Below are 27,346 nucleotides of genomic sequence, written 5' to 3'. Positions count from 1 at the left end.
AAGAAGATACATTCTGAAAAATGCATCATTGTGTGAATACTAGAGAGTGTACTTACACAACCCTAGGTGGTATCGGCTACTACACACCTAGGCTAAATAGTATAGCCTGTGGCTCCTAGGCTACAAACCTGTGTAGCAGATTCTGGTACTTAATACAGTTATAACATAATGGTAACTTGTGTGTGTATCTAAACATATTTATAAAGGTACAGGAAAAATATAGCATAAAAGATAAAAACGGTACACTTGTATAGGGCACTTACCATGAACGGAGCTTGCAGGACTGGAGGTTGCTCTGGGCGAGTCAGTGAGTGATGAGTAAACATGAAGGCCTGAGACATTGTTGTATACTACTACTATAGAATTTGTAAACATTGTATACTTACATTATGCTAAATTAAATTTATTTTACATATTATGCTACAATGCTGCAACAGCTGTGAGTCACTGTGTGATAGGAAATGTTCAGCTCCGTTGTAATCTGGGACCACTGTCACACATGCGCCCCATCGTTGACTGAGACCAGTTTTATGTGGCGTAACTGTATTTAAAAGTGTAAAGCCATCTTATTCTTTTAAAGAATGCTGATTTCATTAAGGGCCAGTACATTCAGCTATTGTTTTCTCTCCACCTTCTTAGCAGGTACTGTTTCCTTGTGTGAGATCAAGAATGACACTTACCAAGGATAGACTACCTGCTGCTATCCGCTGTTCCCTGCTGCCAAACATGCATTCAACCTCACACCCATTGGGGTCAATGGGCTTTGTAGACCTCGCAGCCGCGTCTCCTCTTGGGGCACTCTTCTCCACGTCTCCCCAGGGCTCAGATATCTAAACGTCCTGGGAGCCTTCTTTCCTGTTTCCTTGCTGCTGGTGTGGGGGACACACTGCAGGTTTAAAGTGTGAGCCCAGTGGAGGAGCGCTGTCAGTTTGGACTGTGGCTTGTGGGGATAGCTTTCTTGCATTCCGATTTCCATCGGAAATGCATTTTTCCTTAGACAATATTATAAGGAGTAGTTAGTTTACCTGGGACTCCTGAGTTTTGATGGTGATATACTTTAGCTGTGTATTGAATTAAATAAGAACTTGCCTGGGCTGCCTGTGTTGATTTCCAAAATTAAATTTCAAGTGACTCTGGAACCACCTATTTCCAAGTTGTGTACTGTTTCAGTCTTTTCTTGGTGAGTTACTTAAAATTTTCACTCCAGCTATGGGAATAGATGTATTACGTCTTCAGTTGGGTACAGAGGAAAGAATATTGACTCTGGAATCAAGAAACTAGAGTACAAATCCTTATTCTCATTTGCCTTACTTTGACCAAGTCATTTAACCTCCATGAGCCCTAGTATTTCCATCTGTTAAATAGAGAATGATTCATAGCTACAATATGTACCACACAACATGATTTTGAGCATTATATGGTATAATGTAGATGAAAGTGCCGTGTAAGTTGTTAGGAAGGGATATAAATGAAAGATACAGTTATTTAGTATTTAATAATTAGAACAATAGCTGTGTTTGGCAGGTCTTTAAAATATCATAAATTTTCATAAGTTGTTGAAGGCATTTGCTGGGATTTTAAAATTCCTGCCATTTTATAGAAACACTTCATGTATAATTTTTAAGTAATACAGGTTTTTAATGAATTAATTTTCTTAATGACTGTATGTTTGTAAGTAAAACACCTTACAGTAATAAGGTACTGTGAAAAGGAAATGTCTTTTAACAAATGAAAGATCAGTTCAGTCTCTTTATGTAGCACAGGCTGAAATACCAGCCGTCATATTAAATCTTAATCAGTAACAATGTGTCACTAATTACAAGAGCTGGTTTATATATTGGGTAAATTGCTGTTTGTAAACGTTGGATTATATTAACTAGCACTGCTAATTGCCAGCCACAGCCTAAGTGTAAGCTTTTCTGAAAGCTTCCATTAGTAGCTTGAAGTAGGCACTGCTGCCTAATATTTCAGTCAGTGAGGAAAGGCAGGTAATGACATTATGAATACATTTATAATGCAGGCCAATTTCTTCTAAAATGCGTGTAAGTATTATTACTTTACCAGGAGTCTGTGAAATATGATTTATTTAATGCATTCCAGCCCCCATAATATTAAGATATAATTGAGATGTGAAGTTTAAAAAATTGTATGCAGTCAGTATGGTACATGAATCATAGACTAAATTGCTTATAATTTTAAAGGCACTTGGGGGAATTGTGAAATTTATATAATGCATTCTTATGTTTGGAAAAGGTTATAAGAACAGTAGTCCAGTTATTTTAGTATTTCAGTCCCCAAAATAGGACTTTTTGAGTTGCTGTTATACCTAAGATAGCCATATACATGAGCAAATCCAAATCTTTCTATGTCCAGTTCTCATTCACTACTTTTTGTGAATTTTTTCTTTAAACCTCTCATATTTATCAAAGCAGTTGAGTGGTATATAATTTCTATAAAGGCCATAATCTAGTTTTTATAAACTGTACAACTGAATGAATGACAACAACATAAATGTTGCCAGCATGTTTAAGAAGGGAATCACTTAAATGGTACTTGGAATTTTGATGATTATTGCTTTGAAAAGACTGAAAATCACAGGTCTTGGCTTTATAGTTTAATTACTTGCTTAACAATTGCTAGTGATTCACTAAATCACAAGGCTTCCAAACAAATAACATCAGTGAACTCTGCCATGCCTGAGCAACTCCAATTGTCTTGACGATGGCTACCAAACTGTGTTTAGCCTAATATAAACTGTTAGTTTAACTGCAAGCAATGGGGGCTTCAAGCGTGCTATTGATGAGATGGCAGCAAATTGAGCCCTTTGCCACTGGTGACACTTGTGTTAAGAATAACTTTAGCATGTTTTATCAAGACCAGTTGGAGAAGCAAATATAGTAATTATCCACATCCTTTTTTGATATTAGGTTTAATAATAATGAGTGCTGTCCAGCTTTCCAGAGTTTCTAATTAATAATTGGTTCTTAAGAACACAGCATGTGGTTTCTCACAGTTTGAATAAGATTGGGAAACAGGGCAAGCTTAAGGTCCTATGTACTTTTATGGGCCTGATAGAAAAGGCAGCTTAAAAGAAGAGCAAGTTGTAGGAAGACATTCAGGTGTGCTGGTGTGAAAATTTAATTTGTGCCTTTATTGACCTGTGCTCCCTGTCCTTGCTGTGTCTTAACTTTGTGGCATTTCCGTGAGTACACCGCTCTTCCTTCTTGTCCTTTTGTAATGGCAAGCTTTTGATTTCAAATGGACTCTTCCAGAATTAGATGAATTCCGCAGTTTTTACTTTGGTAGCAGCCACAGTCTTTTGCTCACTTGAAAATGATCTTATCCCCTGTTCTTTAGTACTTTATTGTTGACATAATGGAAAATAAGCATGTCAGACCTGCATTTAAGAGGGGACAATAATGCCTGTTATTTATTGGGCGCTTGCTCATACCGGGCACTATACTAACTCCATGTACATTCTTAAATTGTTAAATTGTTAAAGCATGAGGTGGTTGTATTCTTGTGCCTATGCAATGGTTAGAATGTCCCTTCTAAAACTCACCTCAAAATTTAATTGCCATTGTGAGAGTGGTCCTCTCAGAGCACTCATGAATGGAGTACTGCTCTTATCTCAGGTGTGAGCAGTTGTCCAGGCAATGGCCTCCTGATGAAAGGATAAGTTTGGCCCCCATCCTCTCTCTGTTTTGTGTGTTCACATGCTCTTCTGCCTTCTGCCATGGGATGATGCAGCAAGAAAGTCCTCACCAAATGCCAAGCAGATGCTGGCGCTATGCCCTTGGACTTTGCAACCTCCAGAACCATGAGCTAAACAAACTTCTTTTCTTTACAAATTACCCAGTCTTTGGTATTCTGTTATAGCAGCAGAAATGGACTAAACACCCTATGATAGAAAGGAGACTTAGAAAAGTGAAGTGATTTGTCTAGAGTCACCAGTCAGTTTGGCTCCAGACTCATGCTCTAGGCTTCTATGCCAAACCACCTCTTTAGTATAAATGTGTTCTCTTAGTGTAATTGTGAACATTACCAGTTCAGATATAGGCACTATATGAAATACGACCCTTCTTGGTATAGATGGATATTTGTAAAATTTTTTAAAATTACAGCCTACAAGAATATATTTTACATCCTGACCCAGAGTACACACAGATTTTAATTCTTACATATGAAGTAATGCTACTTGTGATTTATTGTTTTCTTCCTTCTTAAAGTTTCTATTTTATTGTGTTTTCATATTAAAAATGCTAGTATGATATGCTAAAATGGTATAATAGTCCAATAATAGGTAGTAACCTCCAGTTTGAAAAATCACTGAGAGTCAGTGCTGGCCTTGTGGGGTTCATGCGGCTGAGTGAAATCTGTGTTCCATTGGTTTTAGTTTTGCTCATGTGCTGCCTCAGGTACTTGTACTTCTAATTTTGTTAGTTTTCTAATTTTGTGAAGCCTTGAATAGTTTGCCAGTAGGCATTTGTGAGTGATTGGATTCTGAGGCAGGATTAATACTTTTCCTGAGGCTGTGAGAGTTTCTCTTTTGCCATTTCATCATGGTCCTTTGGGGTTTCAGTGGAGTTTGGATTACACGAGTATACTCAGAACTAGAGGCTGCCTCCTTTTTTTTTCTAAAGCTCTTTTATGCCAGGCATGTTCATTATGGCAACTGAAGGAAACTGAAGTACAAAAATGTTCTTTCTCCACTTGTATCTTTTCCATGATGTGCTGGAGATAGTATAAGAAATGTGTTGTAAATAGAAATTGAGAAGATGCAGAATAGTCTCATCTTTATCATCTTGTACCCCTTGTCAGACCTACCAAAGTATTGGCTAAAAGGCTAGACTAAGGTTATTGCCCCACGTGTCTTTGCGTAGAATGAACTAGTGGTGTAGGAGCGGCATCACCTAGCACTGTCTTGAAATAAGGTGTCCGTGTCATCTCATTCAATCCTTTTTGAGGAAGCAAACATTTGTTGAGTATCTACTGCATCATGGCCCTGTTTCAGGCTCTAGAGTTACAGTAGGGAATGTGATACACAGGCCACTGCTCTCTTGGAGCGTGTATTCTGGTGGGAAAGACAGTCGTTAAATATGAAAGCAACTAGGTATGTAACTATATATTTGGTTTCAGAATCAGGTAAGCGTATGAAGAACAGCAACGTGAGGTAAGGTCATAGAGAACTGTGGACTGCAGCATTTCTCCTCTTATCTGTGTCCCACCCCATGGATTGTGAATTTCTCTAGGATATAGAAATCCTCCAAAGAGATCCTCAATGTGTGAGCCCAGGACCGTGATAGGATTTTGATTTGTGAAAGTCCTGTAACTCAGTGAGAGGGTGTTTCAAGGAATAGAACCAAATGCGGTGTGTAGAGCAGTGGCATTGGCATCACCTGGAAACTTATCACAAGTGGGACTTTCCAGCCTATCTTGGACCTACTGAAGCAGAATCTGCAATTTAACAAGATCACCAGGTGAATCCTTAGGCAAATCAGAGTTTGGGAAGTACTCTTCTAGAGTAGTAGTTCTCAGCCTTGGCTGCTGTAGAGAGGGAGAGTTAGGTCCAGTAAGTCCCTCCCAGTGAAATGGCATTTAGCTAGACCTTTAATCTGCCAGGGTGGAAATCGTCAAGTGCCCCAGCTTTATTTACTTCTGCAGTGCCCATTAAGTTTAGGCTGAAGGCAAGGCAACTTATTCTGTGCCTTTGACATCCACCCACAACCCAGATGGGCTACCTGAAACGAGTCCTCCACCCATCATTATTAAGAAATCCCACTGGCGCACTCTGGTCCTGTATGTGTGTCCCCAGGACCTGGCACATTGTCTCTTCTTCTGCCAGACATGAGAGCCCTTTTGCCAGTGAGCCCCTTTGCCCAGGGATTCTTTTCACCTTTCCTGTGCCCGAGTGTGTAATAAACCTTTCTGTTATGTACTATCATTGGATCAGGTGACATCTAGTTTTTTTAATGGTGTGTTTTGTTATTGAGTACATTTATGGGATTAGGGGTACCCAGGTGTGGGCTAAATCAGGTCTTTAACAGAAATCCTGGTTCTCAGACATCACTCCCAACCAGTGAAATCAACATCTCTGCAAATTGGGACCCAGTATTTTTCAAAACTCTCCAGTGATTTCAAAAGGCAGCTGAGATTCTAGAGGGAAAATCTATTTTATGTTATTAGGGCCATAGAACATTTTAGAAGAGCCTTATGATAACGTCTGGCTGATGTTTTGCACATCGTCACTGAAATACATACTTCTCTTGATGTGTATGGCATGCTGAGCACGCCATCAGAAATCACGTGGCCCCTTCTTATAAACCTATGGCAGAATTGACAGCAGCAGAGCAGAGTAACCAGAGTTAAATTTGAGTCACTATAGTGGGATTACCATTAGATTCTGTGGAAAATATGTTACAACAAATGTGACTCAGTTGATAAGTGAAAATTACATTTTGCCCTTGATGAAAAATAACTGTTCCGTTTAACGTTCAGGATGTTTTTGCCTGTTGTTTTCATCTAACTCAGGATGGATTCTCCTTAACAAATGTATGAAACTGGTCAAGACCTCGGTTTTCCATCTGAATCTGAAAGTGACCCTTGTTGTTTAAAACTTCATACTCTGGACAGTCTTTTTGTGTCAGCCTTGCTTTTTGCCATTTGCTTTTTCAGATGACACAAAACAGACAAGATCAGCTGGGAGCCCTTCAAATGGAATTAAGAGAAGGTATTCTGAGGCAGGAAATAGTTGCTAGATGAAGGGCCTCACAGGGAATGATTTTGAGGTCCTTAGATTTTATGACGTTGGGTAAGTCAGGGCTCTGAGTCATGGTTTAGAAGAGAAGCTCAGGTGAAAAAATTTAAAGGAGGTCCCTACAATTTTGTAGGATGTAAAAACGAGAAAATTTAGCAAAAAAGGTGTATGTGCTAATAATGAGCCTGATTGGAAATATTGTCCTTCCAGCACTTTGATATGTGTCTATCAGTGGTCTGCCTTTGACGTGAGGGCCTGACGTGAAGGCCCTGTGTGCAGCGGCTTAACTTGTGAATCCTCACTAAAGGGGAACAGTGGGAGACGGCAGCCTCAGCGTGCATGGATGGCAGTGATTGGCTGGCAAGTTGCGGAGGCCAATAAACAGTGCCTTCCAGGGTAGAGACCTAGGGAAGCGCCTTGTTTTTGCTTTGTCTTAGTGTCTGCATGTGTTTGACAAGTGAACAATAAAATGTGCTGTTTGATTCCACACTGTCTTGATTCTTTTCTGTGTCCCTCCTGCAATTTTTCTTTTTCATGTCACATTACATGCGGCTCTTTTCACCTCTCTCTCCTGACCCTAAGTGCTAGCATTCATTGGTCCCTCTCACCCGGGATGTGCTCTAATTGGCAAAACTATAACCTGGTAGCAGCAGTTCACTATTTTAGTTTCCTAATTGGTGTCAGGGGCTACTGGCAGAGCCCAGCCATGTTGGATTGATTGATAGATCGGCTGCTGTGAGTGTCAGGCTTCCGTCTGACCAACAGGTTTATTGCTTTTGAAACTAAAAATTAATATGTTAAATATATCCTGCAGTGTCCATCGTGAGTCTGAAAAAAAAAATCAGCTATTCATCATTCAGGAGCACTTTCAATGTTACCTGAAGGTCCCTTGGGTTTGCAACTCAAAATTTTGTGCTATTTCTGCCTCACAGCTGGCTGTTTTCTTGCTTTCATGATGCAGTGTAAAGCTGCATTATATTTCCCACCGCCTGCTGCACAGTGGGTTTCTTCTTTTCAGAAGTAATGCAGACAGGGTGTTAAATGTGTGTGTCAGTGGGGGGAGGGGAGGCAGCATCGAACCCATTCTTCCTACAGAACTTAAAATTTACAAGGTCATTTACAATAGTCAGTGAGAGTGTAGATAGTTATATTAATGTTGAATCAGAAAGAAAAACAATATAACTTCTTTTTCAAGAGCTGTTTCATTTAATTGACATTTGTATTGAAGATGTAACTTAGCATTTAGGCATCTGAGTAATCATCATCTAATATAATGATTAGTTTACCCATATTAATGCCTAAAGTTATACAGAAGGCTAAAAAATACTGCATTTTAAAGTCTAGTTTTAATACTTTGATTAGCATCTTATGTTCTAGTATAAGAAAACAATACGGTGACCTTAATGAGATCAGCTATTACCAGTGAGCAAACCACTTTCATGTTTTTGTTGCTTCTAGTTCCTGTAGAAAAGTACTTAATCATTTATAGCAATTTTTCTTCTGTAGAAAGATAAGTTTGGGTCAGTCTTCAACAAACATTATGCAAAATATCTTGATAATAATACTGTCTTATATTTGTTTGCATTGTAGTGGTTTTCCAAATAACTTTTATATATGTTATCTCATGTGGTCCTTAGAAAAATCCAAAGTTAATAATTATTATTTAACATTTATTGATGAGGGGAATGCGAATCAAAACGTTAAGTAACTAGATGGAAATCACTGCCGCAACATACGTGAGGAGATCGTGACTCGATCCCTGCTTGTCACTCGATCCCTGCTTGTCACTCGATCCCTGCTTGTCACTCGATCCCTGCTTGTCACTCTTGTTTCTCCACTTCTGGAGTTTTCCCACAATGGTATGCTGCCGTCTGTGTGGTGACTGCTGTATTAGTGCTTCTGGGGTTACAAAGCAACCTCAAAACTTTAACTCTCTTGGGTCTTAAATTCTAGTTAGAAGACTGATACCTGCATAGAGATAGAAACACAAAGTGCTAAAGGGCTGAGTAATTCAAGCCCTGGACATGGGACTGGGCCATGGGGTGAATGAGGAAAAAAACCTGGTACAGTGTCTTAGAAGAGTGAGTGTCGGAGCTGCAGGGGGCATAGGGATTTGAAATGTGTCTGGCATTCAGCCTGAGAGAACAGCTGGATCGAAAAGGTATAGCGATGGGAGAACATGGGTTCAACTTTAGGATGCTGAGTAACTTAATGTTGCTAGAACGTAGGGTGCTGGGGTGAGGAAGGGCTGATAACAGGATAGGAGTGGAGGGTAGAGAACAGCTAAACTGCCTCTGGTGGAAGTGTTGCTGGGAAAAAGGGTAGGGGAGAAGAAAGGGTGAAATATGTTAGAAATGTGGTACAGCCTTCCAAACAAGTGGAAACACTCTGCATTCGGGGATTGTTCATGGGAATTCAAATGATGGATTATATGTGAGAGACATTGCTGAGGTTGGAATAAAATTTAGAGTGGGGGCCGGAGGCAGTGGCTCATGCCTGTAATCCCAGCACTTTGGGAGGCTGAGGTGGGCGGATTGCCTGAGGTCAGGAGTTCGAGACCAGTCTGGCCAACATGGTGAAAGCCACTCTCTACTAAAAACGCAAAAAAAAATTAGCCAGACTTGGTGGCGTGACCCTGTAATCCCAGCTACTCAGGAGGCTGAGGCAGGGGAATTGCTTGAACCAGGGAGGTGGAGGTTGCATGAGCAGAGATCGCGCCACTGCACTCCAGCCTGGGCAACAGAGCGAGACTCCGTCTCAAAAAAAAAAAAAAAAAAAAAAAAGTGGGAGGTTAAGAAGGAGGAAGTAAGTTAGGCAACACTATAAAGCTTACTCCAGCTTGAAGACTGATAAGAATCATATTTCTGTTTAAGATTTCTGTCATTTAGGTTTATTATTGAACCAACAAACAAGCAATTGCAAGGGTATGTAATGAGTTGAGGACCCAAGTGACTGGATGAGGCTTTCTCTTGCCTTAGTTTCTCACAGAGTAAATCCAAAATTCTGTTGTCATTACAGCCATCATGCAGGAAACAACATGCCATATTCATGGCAATCAGAACCATAGGTTCTCTGACTTTCATATGTTAAGCTGAGGAAAGAGGCCTATCAGCTCTCAAGCATCTACCCCTTTACCATAAGGGAAAGCTTCCTGTGCCCACTCATGAATTCTTCTCTTCCTGTCTCTCTGGGCCCACCATAGCCCTAGTCATGGAGTATGCCAAGAAGTAAAAGATGACTGCAGTGTGGAGCTCAGTGACTAGCAAGATATTGACAGCTTTAGATTGGGTTAAGGACAAGTTATGTTTCATATTGCTGTGTTTGAGGTCCCTTCAAGATATCCTTGTAGCTGTGTTCATTAAATAAGTTGGAAACATATGTTTGGAACTGGGGAGAGCAGCCAGGAATAGAGAGAGTTATGGGAATCCTTCTCAAAGTGATGAAGCTCTGGGAATGGGTGAGATTGCCAAGAAATAGTGTGTGGAGAGAAGAAAGAAGACAAAGGCGGAATTTTGGAGAATACCAACCTGTAAAGCAGCAGGTTGAGAAAGAGTTGCATCGGAGACTATGCAGGAGCCATCTGCAAGGCAGAGGGAGGATGAACCATGAGTGTTCAAACAGCCAACAAAAGAGAGAGAGAGTGAGTCAAGAAGTAAGGGGTCTCTCAGAGGTGAAGTTTCCAGAGACGGCCAGTGAAATGAGCCTCAGTGAGAAACCTGTTGAACCATTAGTTGCTATCCCTTTGTAATATGTACATAATAAAAAATAGTGTTGAAATCAGGACCCAGATTTCAGGTGGTTAAAGAAGAGGAAAAAAGGGAATAGCCAGGGTAGTTATTATTCTGTGAAGATTTTAAGCTTTGAAAGAAAGGTGATAAAGATTATGTACCTTGAAGAAGTAGCAGTTATTTTGGGTGGTTTTCTTTAAAGGTATTATGTTTGAGAGTTGAGGGAAAGAAGCCAATGGCAAGAGAAGGATCAAAAATGTAAGAAAGAGGTGATAATAAGTTGATGTAGCAAAATCTCAGGATTTGGGGAGGGAATAGGTTCAAGGGTAGAACTAGTCCTTGGAAAGCGAAGAATAACCCTGCTTCAGGGTAAGAGACGGAGAAAAGCAAGGATGACCTGAGCAAATTTAAAAGGGAGGGAGGATTCCTCCTGAATGGCCTCCATTTTCTCAATTAATGGAATTATTGATATTTTGTGTTCTTCTGTTAATGCTGAGTCCATTTATTCTTTTTTTTTTTTTTTTGACAGAGTCTTGCTCTCTTGCTCTGCCTGGAGTGCAGTGGCGTGATCTTGGCTCACTGCAACCTCTGTCTCCCAGGTTCAAGTGATTCTCCTGCTTCAGCCTCTCCAGTAGCTGGGATTACAGGCATGCACCACCATGCCTGGCTAATTTTTGTATATTTAGTAGAGACGGGGTTTCACTATGTTAACCAGGCTGGTCTCGAACTCCTGACCTCAGGTGATCCACCCACCTTGGCCTCCTGAAGTGCTGGGATTACAGGCGTGAGCCACCACGCCTGGCCCCGTTTATTCTTTAGAGTAGGAGGCTAAGACAGCCCAAGGTGTACACAGTCAGATAAGACACTTGTGATGCAATTCTATTCCGGTGACCTGAGAAGTGCATCTTCATTGCTAATCAGATATTGATATTGCTTCCCTGACTTAATTGGCCCATTCCTGGCACATCTTTCCTAACTTCAGCATTCACCCAGGCCTCATAGAATTTTTTCACTTTTTATCCTTTATCCATGATGTCACTCTCTTCATGTTACACGTCTTGGCTGGCCTGTCCTTTTCCTCATTCTGACCAGGAAGATAGGATTCCTTCTGAATCAGACGTGGACTCCAGCCTCCAACTAGAGTCCCCAGCCTACTCTTTAGCTGGGGCTTAGTGGACTGTCTTCTGGAACCTGGCCCGGTTCTGTGTCATGATGAGAGAATGAGGCTGGGGTTGCCTTATGGGGTCTATTTCACAACTATATAAATCAGGTTTTTTTTGTATGAATAAATGAATACGTTAGGAGATCCTTCAGGGTAAAGATGTCTTTAGGAGTAGGTTGAGATACTTTGCAGGTAAAATTAAAAAATTAAAAGGAAGTCTTAAAGATGTCTGACAGGTTTGTTTTCTGTAAGGTTAGTTTTTTCTTGCTGAAACCTACTTATGAGTCCTAAGATTGTGTACCTCCAGTGCTTGTGAAATCTGTTCTGACTTTCTGACGGTGGAAATGGACATCTAGTTCCAAGAATAGGCTTAAATTAAAGATTGTCAATTTTAAACAGTTTAATAGATATGTAAGGAATAGAGCTATTTTAACAGTGTCTTTCATTTTTTGAAAAATAACACATGCTTTAGAAATTCAAGCTGTTTTTAACCAGTTGCTTCCATCTAACTTAACAGCAGCTGTTGCACAGTATTATAAAAGGCCTGGGCGAGGTACAGTGTTGAAAACTTGGTGAGTCTGAGGTTTGTTACATACTTTATCAAGTTACCTGCTGTCCCTGCATTTACAGATATGCTAGATTGTTTGATGTCTACTTTTCTGGATGAGGAGCAGATCTGGTTGATGGCTGTTGAGAAATTAGGAATGCATGCAGAGGTTCCAGAGACTTGGTGTGTATATTCAAAGAAAAGGTAACTTTCTCATTTAGCTTCTTTGTGCTTAACAAGCACAGCTAAGGAAGGAACCAGAAGCAGGAGTAGTTTGTAGAAAATTTATAGTTTTCAGTGAAACCACTTTCTATACTGCATTTTGGGCAGTGAGCTAGTATGTATTTTATGGACTTGTTACAGTGGGCTCTTAACTGTTCGTGGTTGTAATCTGGGGGCATGGGTTTCTATGTAATCTTTATGAAGAAATTGCAATAGCCTATGCTTCCTAAAGTTCCCTTGGACTTTGAATTCTAATCATAGCTGTATTCCGTAATAGAGAGCTGCTCATAAAAAGGCATCTCAGTAGAGATTCTTGATAAACAGGATGGATTCTGATGTTTTGTTAAAACGAAAATACCTATACAGTTACCCCTCTGTATCCATGGGTTTTGTATTTTTAAATTCACCCATACATGGATTTAAAATATTTGGGGGAAAAACTTAACAATGCAACAACAAAAAATACACATTAAAAACAATACAGTGTTAACAGTTATTTACATAGCATTTACATTGTATTAGGTATAAGTACTCTAGAAATGATTTAAAGTATATGGGAATATGTGCATAGGTTGTTTACGAATATGATGCCGTTTCGTATGAGGGACTTGACCATCTGTGGACTTTGGTATCTAAAGGGGGTCCTGGAACCAATCCTCTGCAGATACCAGGGGAAGACTGCATATCAAAAGCGCGGCTTACAGTATGCAATTATGTACATTATCTCATTTGTGCCTCACAAATTCCTTTTACGGATAGCATACTTCCTTTTCAGTGTCTAAACTCTCCATGTGCAGTCTCGTCCACACCCAGCAGGCCATCAGATCTCAGCCATCAGATATAAACCAGCAGCTCCAGGATCTATATTCTTATGCTGTACTTTTCAACACGTAACTCTGAACTAGTCTTCCTTCCCACTGTCAGCTTCTTCAGAAACTGGTGTTCTCTTTCTCAGTGATTGAGACTGCCATCTCTGTCTGAAATCTAGCTATCCTCCTTGCTACCCCTCTACCCCTTTCCAAACTCTACTGATACCAGTAACTTATAAGTTGGGATTCCAAACTTGCTGTCTCGGACATTGTTCTGGCCTTCATTTGGCCTATACTGCTTCAAGCATATCCCAACTACTCTACTTGCCTCTGTGTTCCACATTGCCTCTGGGATGGCGTATCTGATTCCTATGCAGGAAACCCCGTGGTAGCTTGCCGTGATCTTCAGCTAAATCTGGCACTTCAGAGTGGTAGATGGCTCATCCTCATAGTCTGCCTTGCTTGCTTTTGCTGCTTCATCTCTGACCATTTTTCTAAGTGTAGCTTGGACTTCATCTCCCTGAACCATTGGTAGGTGCTGAACCTACTGTGGTCTTTTAGGCTACCATCCCTCCATGCTTTAATACCTTTCCTTGTGAATATACATTTGCATTTTCCCCCATCCCCAACTCGTTTGTGAGGCTCATCTTTTGGAAACGTTTTCGTTATGAAGTTTGTTGGTGCTCTGTGTTTGTGCTCCACTTCTCCAGTGGACAGCAGGCTCTTAGAGGACAAGTACGATGTGGTATTCCTCTGTTTTTCTAGCTGGGATATACACTTGTATTATAGCTGGGGTATATACGTGTGTGATGAACGCTTGCTGAACATCGTACAGATCTGAGTCTGCACAAATATTAAATTACTAAATGTAAGTAAGACAAACTAAATAAAAACCTTACATTACTGTCCTGAAGGTGTAACTTGGGATGGGGTGGGGAACCATGTCCCGTGTAAATAAGGCATTTAATTAAGTGCAATTTTAACATTGAAATTGGCACCTAGACAAATTTTTACTCCCAACATTTACATCTTAAAAAGTAGTAAACGTTGCTGGAAAGTGGTAGTGAAACTTCTGTCATTTTGAAATAAATTCCGGAGTCACAGTAGTACCGGGTTAATGCATGATGTATCAGTGGCTTGTACTTGCAGCTTTGCACTATAATCAGGTTCTTTTAAAATTAGTGTTACTTAAATGAGAAACTGTCTCCTCCTTTTTTTTTTTTTTTTTTTTTTTAATAAGAACCTCTCCCTTTTCTAATGGGGACAGCATCCTTTTCCTACCATTTCTCCCACCCCTACTCCATTATTGGTATTATCTTATAAGGATTGTTTTGTGTTTTGAGAATTTATTTTTTCCTCAAAGCTCTCCCACCTATTTCCTCCAAACAGATAGAATTCAAAGAAAGAATAGCCCTTCTTTCATCCATTATAAATGATTTTTCATTTGAGCATGTCATTTTGCTTTTTTGTTCCAATGGAGATCAAAGGGATACAGGTTCACCCCCAGTGTTCAGCAGTTCTTTTCAGTTCTGGACCTTAAAGAAATGGGATCTGGTTGAATTTGTTGCAGCCTTAGATCTCTCTCCAGGCGTGTGGCACTCAGATGCTAGGTGTTACTGCACGCCAAATGCTGTATGTGTGTGTCTGTGTTTTAAGACAGAGAAAGAGCTGGAAATTTGGTGTTCATACATTTTGATGCATGTCCCAAAGATACACATCTTAAAGGAATGTATTTGTGTTGAAATATTACTTGTCTCTATTTCAGCTAAGTGGGGAGTCCTTTAAAGATCCCCGTCTGAGAATACCTGCCCCGCAGTTTGAACTCTGGCATCATAAACATTTCGAATGGATGTTCTGTAGTTGCTAGGCTTTACAGAAAAAGAGGTTTAAAAAACAATATTTTAATTCTTTACTATGACCAGAACCAGTGAGACCCTTTTAAATGAACTCTTGGTGGTTTGTAGTCTCAATTTCAAGTTGTGGTAGGGCAAGATGAGGAGAGATTAATTTTTACCTATACTTAAAACCAAGAATAATGAATTGGACTTTAATGGTGAGACACTGACATGTTAATAAATTAAAAATAATTGACCTTTCTTTTATACCCTGCTTTGTTCTTCAGTCTGTGATTTATGTATGTATGTATGTCATACTATTATTGTGAGACTAGTGTGAGATGTCAGGCCAAAACTGTACCACTACTGTTTGATCATTATTAGTCTTCAAAATTTCCATAAGATGCATTTCATATTTCACTATGCAGGCCTCTCTCATTCCTAGTCTCATCATTGTCACCTAATCTTATCCTTCTGACTGATCTTACTCTCATGGAAATGCCAAAATTTCTTTTGCCTCCCATTCCTTATTTCTCCAGCTGTGGTCAAAGTCCCATTTTTCTTCTAGTTGAATTGAATGTCTACTCCAAGATTTATAAGCCGAATGTTATTCTTATGGTTCTGATGAATTGCATAGTTTATTACTGTTGTCTACAAAGGAATGTAATATTCTCTAAAAATCTAAGACTCCATTCACTTATTGCATAGAGCTAATAAATTATTTAAACAATTCATCTGTGTGTTAATTTTTGTGCTTTATCTTTCTCATTCCTTCTCTAAATCAAGTTGAACTTCCATATATCTGTTTCTTTTTAATGTTAGGATAGCAGAGTGTTTACATAGGCACAAGGTTTTTAGGGACTAAAGGCCAAAAGTATTTCTGGCTGCTGGGAAATCAGATTGGTGGTGTGGTCTATCTTCAAGTCTATTTCCCATTGACAAGACATATTTGAAAAAATATGTTTATTTGGATTTAGAACTTGGGTTCTGATTTGTTGTCCTATTTTATGAGTAATTTTATGGCTGAGGATCTGAAGGTACATTAGAACCCTCATATAAACGCTCAGATGTATAAACTGATAGCCCTCTTGCTATGAATAAAAAAAAAAAACAACCTTATTCAACATAACTACTATATTCCAGTTGGTTGTAAGTCCCCAAAGTCTGGTCATTGTATAAATGGAATTATTTTTATTTTCTTCCCTCTGAATATTTGGCATATTTACTTTTATCTATGTCTAATCTTATCTCTTATCCATATGGAAAAGGCGAGTTTGAAGTGTCCAGTCACACAAATCTGTCTGTCTATAAATAGACAGCCATACTTTATCCAACTGTGCTGAAACATAAAGACATTTAAAACCAACTGAAATATCAACCCAACTTTTGAAAAAGGACTATTCATGTAAATATTGGTTTTTGAATCTAAATTTAAAAATTATTAGAAGGGTCTATTGGTGTATTTGAATTTTGATCAATTTTGGTTGGAATTTCAGTCAAGTTTATTATGACATTGTTGTGATAATATCTTTTGTGATATATATTTGAAAGGTATATGCTTTGTGCCTATTAGAGCAAGACAATATTCTGGTTGTCTTGAATTCCTATTCTAAGTGACTCTTTCATTCTGGTGTTCCTTCTGGACCATTTTTCAGATCCTGCATGTTGGGGAATGAGTAGTTTTTCACATGATGATTTTACATGTAAGTTTTAATGCTCTGCACAATCTTGGATGGATAGGTTTGATGAATCAACGTCATTTGGAATGGTGTTTCCTCATTATTGGCCAAGGGTTGTGATTTAGAAAAGTAAGAAGTAGTTGCTTTGCTGGTTGGTTGCCCCATACTTGAAATACAGGGTAGCTATTTGTAAGTAAATCTAAGACAAAGTTGGGAGTCTTAACTCTGGCCAAACCCTGAGAGTGAATAAAACTCTACAAAAATTGGTTAACCCACTTGGATTATGAAGTCAAATAATCAGAATAGCTTCTTGCCCAAGTGGGAAGTATGACTTACACATTTCAGAGTCACAATGGACATTTTGATCAAAGTTTATCAACAGTACCTGCTAGTAAGTTTGCTTAAAAAAAAAAAGTATAGAGAGGAAGAGAAACGGATACAATATTGAGGCCTCTTTTAATGAGTAGGCAGAATATGGGATATGGACCTGGCTTGGACTCACATGAGTGAGTTGCATTGCAGTGGGATGTTGGCAGTTTTTAAAACTCTGGTGTTCTATTTCGTGTTTGGGATTTGGAGATGGTGAACTGAGTACTGATGATTAATGAGCACAGAGATTAGTGGTGATTAGTAATTTTGCTTGGGACAAGTCACATTTAATGCCTACGAACAAATTTTTGAGGCAGGAGAGGTTTGGTCAATCCTTTTCTTCCTTCTTAAGGGTCCAGTGCTTGTGCTGTACCCACCCTTTGTCTTCATGTCTACCCATAGGCTTCAGGCAGCTTCCCAGGCACGCCCATGTTTACCTGAAGCCATTACCTCCTTTTCCACGTCCTACCTCCTGCCTACCAAGCTGGGAACAGTTTTTTTCCTTTACTCGGTCCATTTCTCTTTGTGAGCTTAAGAAAACTGGTCAAGTCTAGCTCAGCTATCCATCACATCAAGGACAAGCTGTAGAAGTGAGGCAGCTCTTCTCTGCGCTTCTTGTATACTGTTTCTAGCTGTGGATCTTTGGGTAGTCATTTGCTCTTGTTAAGTCTTTCTTTCCTCCTCTGAATAGAGATGTGGCATAAAATAAAGGATTTCTCAAGTCCTCTGAAAGTATAAATTCTTTGTTTATGGAAATTGTGAGTTCTGTAGGGAAATTAGACTTCTCACCAGCCCAGTGTCATCATCCTCTGAGACTTGGTGATAAGAAGTGCCCTTCAGGCTTTGTAGGCTGCCTTAGGACCATTTTCTAATGGAAAAATACATTCAGAATTCCAAACACTTGCCTTAGAATTTAGTCCTCAGAAGATGACTTGATCCTGTTTTGTGTTTTATTGTTGTTGTTGTTGTTGTGTGTGTCATATATTTCTGTTTTGTATTTAATAAAGGTCTCAAGCTCTTCTTTATTTCAGTATATTTACCTATAAATTGGGATTTTTGATACTTCCTTCAAACAAATATTGGGTTTATTTGCTGTTTACTTTTAGGATGAGCCTAATATGCAGAGACTTGCAGATTATTAATCTTATTACTTTGAGAAAGAACTGTTTCAAGGGGTGAATACTGAAACTTGTCCCAGAATTTTCTTGCTTTTATTACATTTCCTAAATGAAATTTCAGAGCCTGGAGGAAAGTAGTGGTGTAAGTATATTTCAAGAATATATAATTGGTTTGAATTCTTTGGTGGAGAGAAATTTATAAAATTTTAGTATCATTATGAGTGTAGTTTAACTTTTTGCTGAATGTATATATAGACCCTCGAATCTTTTTTAAATTGTAGTCATAATTTACTCAAATATAATAAAAGAGCTAAAGTATTGTTCAGTTTACATATATCAGTATTTTCCTTCTCTTGTTCTATACTTAATGATATTCCATGGGTTTTGCTTCTTCCTGGTGGTGATTTATCTTGAGGAAATGGGGCATGATAGCTGGAAAATAACTTCTATCAATTGCCATTTTACTGAAAGCAATGCCCGTTACTGTACTACTTCCCCAGCCAGTACTGTAGGTAAGTGGACAGAAAATAAGTGATGTTTACAATTATCAACAAAGAAGCTGAGCTGTCTCAGGAGGTAAGGTTTGCTGTTTTCATTACAAATTATAAGGCCAGATTTTTTTTTAAGGCAGTCTGTAGATAGTTTTTTCTTTGATCTGAGACTACTTAAAAAATACAGATACATATAAACAATACAACAATTAAGTGAACAATGATTACATTCTTATTTTGAGGCATAGCAAGCCTGTGATTCTAAGTGAAGTACCAAGCACCTGAACTTGTATTGGATGGGCCATTTGTTTACTTGCTTCTAAAACACAAAAAAGCATTCTGTCAGCATCTGGAACCTTCATGACTATTTTTGCTTTTTCATGACGACAGAGTAAGCAAATAAACAACAATAAATAAAAGAAGTTGAGGCAATATTTGCATTGTGTGTGTTTGGTCATTCAGTGAATGAATAGTGTATTTAAATCATCTTTTTCTATGATTTTTGGGAGGACTTGCATGTCAGATAAGCATCTCCTTTGTTTTGCTATTTATTTTCTTCCCCAAAGTGTTAGGAGGGCTAGGTTTTCTAGTTTTCGTTTGTTTGTTTAAGCACCATATTCTCTATTAGAGCAGGGGCCAGCTAACTTTTTCTGTGAAGGACCAGGTAGTAAATATTTTAGGCTTTGCCTGCCATGGGTTCTCTTGCAATGCTTATCTCTGTCATTGTAGCGTGGAAGCAGCGACAGACAATGAATAACGAATGGATGGGCTGTATTCCAATAAAACTTTATTTCCAAAAGACAACATTTGGGCCATAGTTTGTTGATGCCATCATTAGAGTGACAATTCTTATTCCTTGTGTGTGTATTTGTACAGCCCTGCTCCATGGACTACTCATGTTATGATAAAGGGATAGAGAAGGACATGATGACAATGTGCATTCCCAGTGTGCTGGCTGTGGCTCTACCCCTTTTTCTCTCACTTAAGAAAACATCCCAGAAACCCAAGAAGTGAGAGCATTTTCCCCCAGGGAAAACCTTGAATTCTGTAACTTGTAAATCCATGGGAATCTGAAGCACTTTATTATTAGCATCAGATTTTTTTGTCAGACTCCTCACAGCTTTCCAACACACACCAGCTTGTAGTTATATGGTCTTTTAGAAGTGATGTTAGAGGGCTAGTCATTTGGAGTTAATGGTTTGGGTCCAAGGAACACAGTCATCAAAGCTGAAGCAAGACAAGACATCTTTGCTCATCCAGTAGTGTATGCATGGGCCACTCAAAACTTAGTGTGCACAAAAGACTCACATTTGTTGTTTATAGAGGCGTGTGACTAAACTGAGCCCAACAGCAGTATGCCTTGTGTTTCATATTCTTAGATCTTTTCCTGTCTCTATCTCTTGCAAGCTAGAATTACTACAGATGTTGAAAACATTTGACTGGATTTAGCCAAGTTGAAAGTATATTTTATAGTATTTTGGTAAGGCAGTTAGATCAACTTGTCGTAGGTTACTATTTGGTCAAGGAAAGGCAGACAATTTACGTGGGGTCTTCTAAGAATAAACCCAACTATATAGGATTAGAGTAAAATGAATGATGATGATGATTCAGATACAGTACAGACTCTTATCTGACCTTCACAGAATCCACCTTGTGGAGAAAACAGCTTCCCATTCCCTCATAAGACTTGCTTTGCAATGTCCATGGCACATTGATGCTCATCACTGGTAGACTTTCTGACACTCCTGTGTGTTTCTTATCTGTTAAGTCAGCTCCTTACCAAGAGTGAGTTGTGCTTGCTTATTCACCTATTTGCCAGTGGTTTCTATTACATAATTTTATTAAATGTCAAGTCAGCTGTAGCTGTTTCTATGAAAAATAAGCGGAGTGCTTTGGGAAGACTTGTAAAGGTGATTTACTTAAAAACTTGCCCTTGAATTAGGTATAGGCAAGGGGGGTGGAGGATTAAGGGGAAATATGGAAGGGTTCTGCACTCAGATTGAGTCTTTTAAGTCTTTTAGTTCTTACTGACCTTTAAAGAAAACAGTTGAAAATGTAGATAATCTGTTAATGAAGGATTCCGGAGAACTGAGCAGAACCATACTGGTGGAAAAGGGCTGATTCTCATATGAGACAATTGGGAAATACTTTGTTACTTAGATATTTTATTACAACTTTATTGTGAAGTACATACGTATCTTTTTAATTGTTTTTCACTTACTAGTCTTGATTGTATCTGAGTGTTTCACAAATATGTCATGCACTGTGCCAGAGCTTTACCCAAACTCTCTTATTTAATTCTCCGAGCGGCCCATTGAGGAGGGTCCAATGGTTAGCTTCATTTTACTGATGGGGAATCTAAAGCTTGGGTAGCCCATGAAGTCTTCCCAAGGTCCTAAAGCAAGTAAATGCTACATCTGAGATTCAGTTTCCTTCTCTCCCTAATTATATAATCCCCCTGCCAGCAGCCAACTCAAGACTTTTCAATGCTATAGATTTTTTTTTGAATACAGTGGTAGGTGAGATCTTAACTCAGTATGAATTGCTAAGCCAGTCTTTATTGGAATTAAACCTGGGGGTTGTCACAGAATGAATTAGCTCTAGTTTAGTGCAGAGAATATAGACAAAATGACTAAAATCTTCACCATGTTGTCCCTATGTCTTTTCTTTTCTGCATTCTGATCTTTTCTCTTTTGTTTGCTCACATACCTGCTTGGAATGGGTATATTGTTTTTACCTCTTAAAAATGCTTTTAGGTATATAATTTGATGCTCAAAAGATGAGTAATAGGGCAGGTATTTTTAGCTCAATTTTTTTAGATGAAGAAACTAAGGTTCAAAAATTTAAGTGAACCACAAGAGTTTAGAGTTTAAATATATAGGAAAGATCCATATTGCAGTTGAAAAGTTGAATAAAGAAATGTTTAGCTGTATAATACAGATATTTAGTTAAAAGAGGAGAAGGTTGAGGGATTACTTTTTCCTACTATGTGTAGCAGTATGATATAGAGGATTATGACTGGCTCTTTTCTAGTTATGTCTGAGTGTGGGATTAATTTTTTTTTTTTTTAAGAATTCAATTTCAGCAGAAGGGATTTAGTTTAAAGATGGGAACTAGTTCCCCCTTAGCTGGAAAGTCTGTTGGTTAATCTTTTCCATAGGGTTGTACAGAACAGTTTCAGATTCTGTCCAGATTCAGAATAATAAACTAGCCAGCAAGGTCCAAAGTTCTACCATTGTATCCAATGGTTGTAATTTTTAAAAACAACAATGCAGTCATAAGCTTGGATTCAGTCTGTAACATTTGCATGCACTCAGACTTTATTATAAATACAGTAATCTTCCCTTACCCACTGAGGATTCCTTCCAAGACCCTCCTGTGGATGCCGGAAATGCAGATGGTACCAAACCCTATATATGTAATTTTTTCTCCATACATACATACTATGATAAATTTTAATTTATAAATTAGGGAGAGTAGCCAGGCATGGTGGTTCACACCTATAATCCCAGTACTTTGGGAGGCTGAGGTGGGAGGACTGCTTGAGTCCCAGGCATATGAGACCAGCCTGGGCAATATAGAGAGACCCCATCTCTACCAAAAATAAAATTAGCTGGGCATGGTAGTGCACACTGGTGGTCCCAGCTACTCAGAAGGCTGAGGTGGGAGGATCACTTGAAGCCCAGGTGGTTGAGGCTACAGTAAGCCATGATTGCACCACTGCACTCCAACCTGAGTGATAGAGTGAGACCTTGTCTTTTAAAAAAAGGCATAGTAAGAGATTAATAGCAATAACTAATGATAAATTAGAACAATTATAACAATATACTGTAATAAAAGTTATGTGAATGTCATCTCTCTCACTCAATATCTTATTGTACAGTACTCACTTATTTTCAGACTATGGTTGACCCTCAGATAAAGGGGTAACTACTGTAATTTTCTACCATGTTCTTTACATTCTAGAGCAAAAACAGGATGGTGATGTGAAACAAAGTATTTAGGTAAAAAGAGCTTCTCAAGAAGATTTCACTTATATCAGTTTGTAATATTTCCTACTGAGTGATTTAGTTATATTTCTAATTCTCTGAAAGAGCACTTTCATGGTAGAACCAGACAACAGTAAACAAATTAGGACGAAGAGTGAAACTACACAGAATGGATTTAAAATTAGTAGTGTGGATTTAAAAAATCAAAATGGAATTCAGAGATGAGAAGGGTTGTTTAACCAGATCATTGGGAAATAATTAGAAAAACAGACAGTCACTAGACACAAGAAACTTGGAAATCTACCTTCAGTGGGGAGGCATAGTCCTTTGCTGAACTGTCACCCATATGTGTTGATTCTGCAGTGTGTGATCCCAGAACAACAATGCTCATTTTGCTTTACAAAGAAAAAAAAAAAAACAAAGTTTGATTAAAAAAAAAAAAAAAATCTCACCGCAAAGCACCAACTATATCGTGTCCTTAGTACCCATTGATTCCTGAGTTCACAAAGTTAAAAATTAACGAAGAAGTTCAAGGATTGGCTAGGTGGCAACAGGAGCAAAGATTAAAAGAATGAAGAACGTATCTGCTAAGTCAGGGATAGGAAATCTCTCTTAAGTACTATGAATTATCTTGAGAAGAAAAGAAATCAGAGCACAAATAAAATAGTCGGGGTAGGATTAGTGCTTAGGGATTTTTGGAGTCAGAAATTTGAAATAATTGACTATTTTGAACTTCAAAACAAAACAATTCTAATGCATCACATACGTTTTAGCTCACTAAGGGCGAGAACAAAGAGTGAGGAAATAAAATTGTAGAAGAAGAAATGAGCAAAGAAAAAAAGAGACAAGAGAGTGGGAAAAGGTTTCTGGTAAGTGGAAGGATAGATAAGGAAGGGGATAGGTATGGGGAACAGCTCAAAAGGAAAGACCAGAGGGAACCATGCAGGAGTGAGAAAAATCGTCCTCATCCGCCCTCCACATGTCACTTCCAGAACTTTCTTATGGTTCCCAGCCTGTGTTTCTGCCCCCTTAACTGGGCACAGTCTATTCTGAGGTTTGTCCCAGTTGTCCTGTCCCTGACCCCATGTTTCCCCAAAATCTGTTCCTCCTTACCGTAGCTCAAAATCTTTGCTGCTCCCTTCCAGTGGATGCCCTTGAGAACTTGTTGAGGTAGATAGGATTGCAGAGTGTTTCTTTGTTGAATTTATTTTATTATTTTTTTTTAGATGGAGTTCTGCTCTATTGCCCAGGCTGGGGTGCAGTGGCATGATCTTGGCCGACTGCAACCTCTCCTGCCTCAGCCTCCTAAGTAGCTGGGACTATAGGCACGTACCACCACACCCGGCTAATTTTTGTATTTTTGATAGAGGCAGGGTTTCACCATGCTGGCCAGGCTGGTCTCAAACTCCTGACCTCAGGTAATCTGCCTGCCTCAACCTCCCAAAGTGCTGGGATTACAGGCATGAGCCACCACGCCTGGCCTCTTTGTTGAATTTATATTATTATTCTCTATTTTCGCTTTCCCAGTGAAACTTTATTCCTCATCATTTCCAAGTTGGTGTGTTTCGTTAATCTGATTATCTGTCATTTCAGAGTCCCTGTCCTCCCACTGAACCACATGCGCACACACATCTCTGTCAGGCTGTCAGGCACCCTCCCCCCACCCCGGCTGCTCCTGTCATGTAAGGCACGCTGGGTCTGCCAGAGTGGCACCCCTTGTTCCAGCTTTCAGGTTTAATGCTTGAGAACATTTGAAGACTGTTGTCTGGAAAAGATAACTGTTTTTATATTTCTTTGAATTTTAGGAGTTGTCTACCACAACAAATAAACTAGATCATACTTTTTAAGTTCAATACTTGTTTTCCCCATTCTGTGGAAAAAATATATTTCCTATTAATGATGTACATAATAGTACTAATTATGGGCCACCTTGGCTGAACACAGTTGTATGCTTAGGCTTAGATAATTGAGTTTGTAATGTCATTTCTGGAACTTTGAGGCATCAGTAGAGATCACTGATGAAGTAAACTGACAAGCACAACTCCTTTTCTTTGGCAAAGGTGGATGCTGTGTGCTAAACTAATCAGAAGTTATAGAGCCTTAGGCTGGGCGTGGTGTCTCACACCTGTAATCCCAGCACTTTGGGAGGCCAAGGTGGGCAGATCACGAGGTCAGGAGTTTGAGACCAGCCTGGCCAACATGGTGGAACCCTGTCTCTATGAAAAATACACACACACACACACACACACACACACACACACACTAGCTGGGCGTGGTGGTGGGCACCTGTAATCCCAGCTACTTGGGAGGCTGAGACAGGAGAATTGCTTGAACCCAAGAGGCAGAGGTTGCAGTGAGCCAAGATCGTGCCATTGCACTCCAGTCTGGGAGCCTAGGCAATAGAGCAAGACTCCATCCCCCTCCCCCGCCAAAAAAAAAAAAATTATAGCGCCTTTTTCTGTTAATAAGTGGCCCTTCAAATAAAGCACCCATTGACTGGATTTGCTGCCCAGCAGTGTGCTGTCTCAGTGTAGTTGCTTCCCAGTGGGTCACATCAGTGTCATGTTATTGTCAGTCTGTTTAGTCTATCTTAAAAGCCTTTCTTTCCTTCCCTCTGCTACTAGTAACCTGGCCTCAGCCCACTGTGGTGCCTCTCTGTGCAGATTCTGATATCATTCATTCTCCACACTTGTTCTTCCTGGACATGACGTGGTAAGAAATCATGGCTTCAGAATTTGTAGACCTCCCTGTTGCAGGATTTGGCTATTTGGTGAGATTTTTCTTGGCACAGCCAATGTAAAGAAGACTGTTCAGGTACTCTTGTGTGTGGCCAGAGCCTGAGTGCTGCCTGCGCTTCCACCTTTAGGGCTTTGTGCATTCTATTCCCTCTGCCTGGAGGGCCTGTTATTTTGCCTGATGGATGAATTCCTACCCAGACTCCTGGATTCATCTCTAAATTTACCTCCCTTCAGGGAGCCTTTTCTGACTCCAGAGGCATAATTTCCCCCTTCTCTAAAGTTCCATGCCTCCCTTATCATCATATTATATTGTGATTTAAAAAAATTATTTGTCTCCCCATTTGACTTTGAGATCCTTTTTTGGAGTTTGGTTCATCGTTGATAATACCTACCATAGTTTCCAGAGGTTGTTGAACTTGGGGGATAGCCGAATTTTTGGTTTAATTGAAGCAGGGGAAATGCAAGTTGGATTCCCTTGACTTTGAAATCTCAACATTCTTTTTCTCTGGCCTCCTTCAGCATATGTCCTTGACACAGCTAGGGTTTTGATTTATTGATGTTCTGGATTTTTCATCGCATGCTAGACAGTGCCATTTGTTGTGATGTTCTAGCTGGCACAGTGCATATGGGCTGTTGAGCAGAACCAAATATTGTCATTGTGGCAGTTACAGTTATTTTTTTTTTTTTTGAGATGGAGTCTGGCTCCCTCGCCCAGGCTGGAGTGCAGTGGCCGGATCTCAGCTCACTGCAAGCTCCGCCTCCTGGGTTTACGCCATTCTCCTGCCTCAGCCTCCCGAGTAGCTGGGACTACAGGCGCCGGCCACCTCGCCTGGCTAGTTTTTTGTATTTTTTAGTAGAGACGGGGTTTCACCGTGTTAGCCAGGATGGTCTCGATCTCCTGACCTCGTGATCCGCCCATCTCGGCCTCCCAAAGTGCTGGGATTACAGGCTTGAGCCACCGCGCCCGGCCGGCAGTTACAGTTTTTATTTAACAAACATATAGAAAATTTAAGCACTTTACATATTAACCCATTTGACCTCATAACATCTTTATGAGGGAGGTACTATTAATAATCCCATCTTTGGCCGGGCGCAGTGGCTCATGCCTGTAACCCCAGCTACTTTGGAAGGCTGAGGAGGGTGGATCACTTGAGGCTGGGAGTTTGAGACCAGCCTGGCTAACTTGGTGAAACTCTGTCTCTACTAAAAATATAAAAATTAGCCGTTGTGGTGGCACACGCCTGTAGTCCCAGCTACCTGGGAGGCTGAGGCAGAAGAATCACTTGAACCCAGGAGGTGGACCCTGCAATGGGCCGAGATCATGCTGCTGCGCTCCAGCCTGGGTAACAGAGTGCGACTTTGTCTCAAAAAAAAAAAAAAAATCTCATCTTCTAGATGAGGAAACTGACGCACAGAGAGGTTAGGGCAACTTGCCCAATATCACATGGCTAGTAGGTGGGAGAGCCAACATTTCAAGCCGGGAAGGAGCTCTGGCTATGGGCTAACGTGTAATTTACTCCCATGCTTCACTGCTGGCGTCATTTTACCTTTAACCACTAGCAGTTTATCTATCTTCTTATCGCAGAGAAGGGAGGATGTCTCAGATCAGAACCTTGGGCCAGGCAACAGTTTCTAACCAGAAATAGTTTCCATTGTATTTTCCCTATTATCTTCCACTTAGACAGTTGAATCTGATTTTCTAATTATGGTAGTTATATAAAGACTTCTCTTATAATTATTCAACTTTTGAAATAGAGCTAATTTAAAGAAAAATATCAAGTGAATAGCAGTAGATCTTAAATGGTGGCCTACATAACCAAAGTCCTGAAGGTGATACGTTACGTATTAATGGATAGGACGTTGTGAGTCGTTGCTTACAGAGGGTGAAGAATTATGAATAGG

The 27,346-nt window shown here is 39.6% G+C and overlaps 1 protein-coding gene across 7 annotated transcripts in view; it reads left to right on the top strand.

Annotated features, from left to right (window-relative positions):
* CHCHD3 (coiled-coil-helix-coiled-coil-helix domain containing 3) overlaps positions 1-27,346 on the top strand; it is a 293,654-nt gene that overhangs the window by 142,609 nt on the left and 123,699 nt on the right. The window contains exon 5 of one of the 7 annotated variants that reach the window (XM_074036004.1): positions 12,278-12,301. The exons of the other annotated variants lie outside the window; for them this stretch is intronic. Within the exon in view, the coding sequence (XP_073892105.1) occupies positions 12,278-12,286 (9 nt within the window). The 3' untranslated portion in view covers positions 12,287-12,301. Of the gene's footprint in view, positions 1-12,277; positions 12,302-27,346 lie in introns of those variants that run through there. 7 annotated transcript variants of the gene reach the window in all.

The sequence above is a fragment of the Macaca fascicularis genome, chromosome 3, assembly GCF_037993035.2.
Source record: "Macaca fascicularis isolate 582-1 chromosome 3, T2T-MFA8v1.1".
NCBI classification, from domain to species: domain Eukaryota; kingdom Metazoa; phylum Chordata; class Mammalia; order Primates; family Cercopithecidae; genus Macaca; species Macaca fascicularis.
Note: the sequence above shows the minus strand (reverse complement) of the source record. Positions and strands in the feature narration are given on the sequence as shown.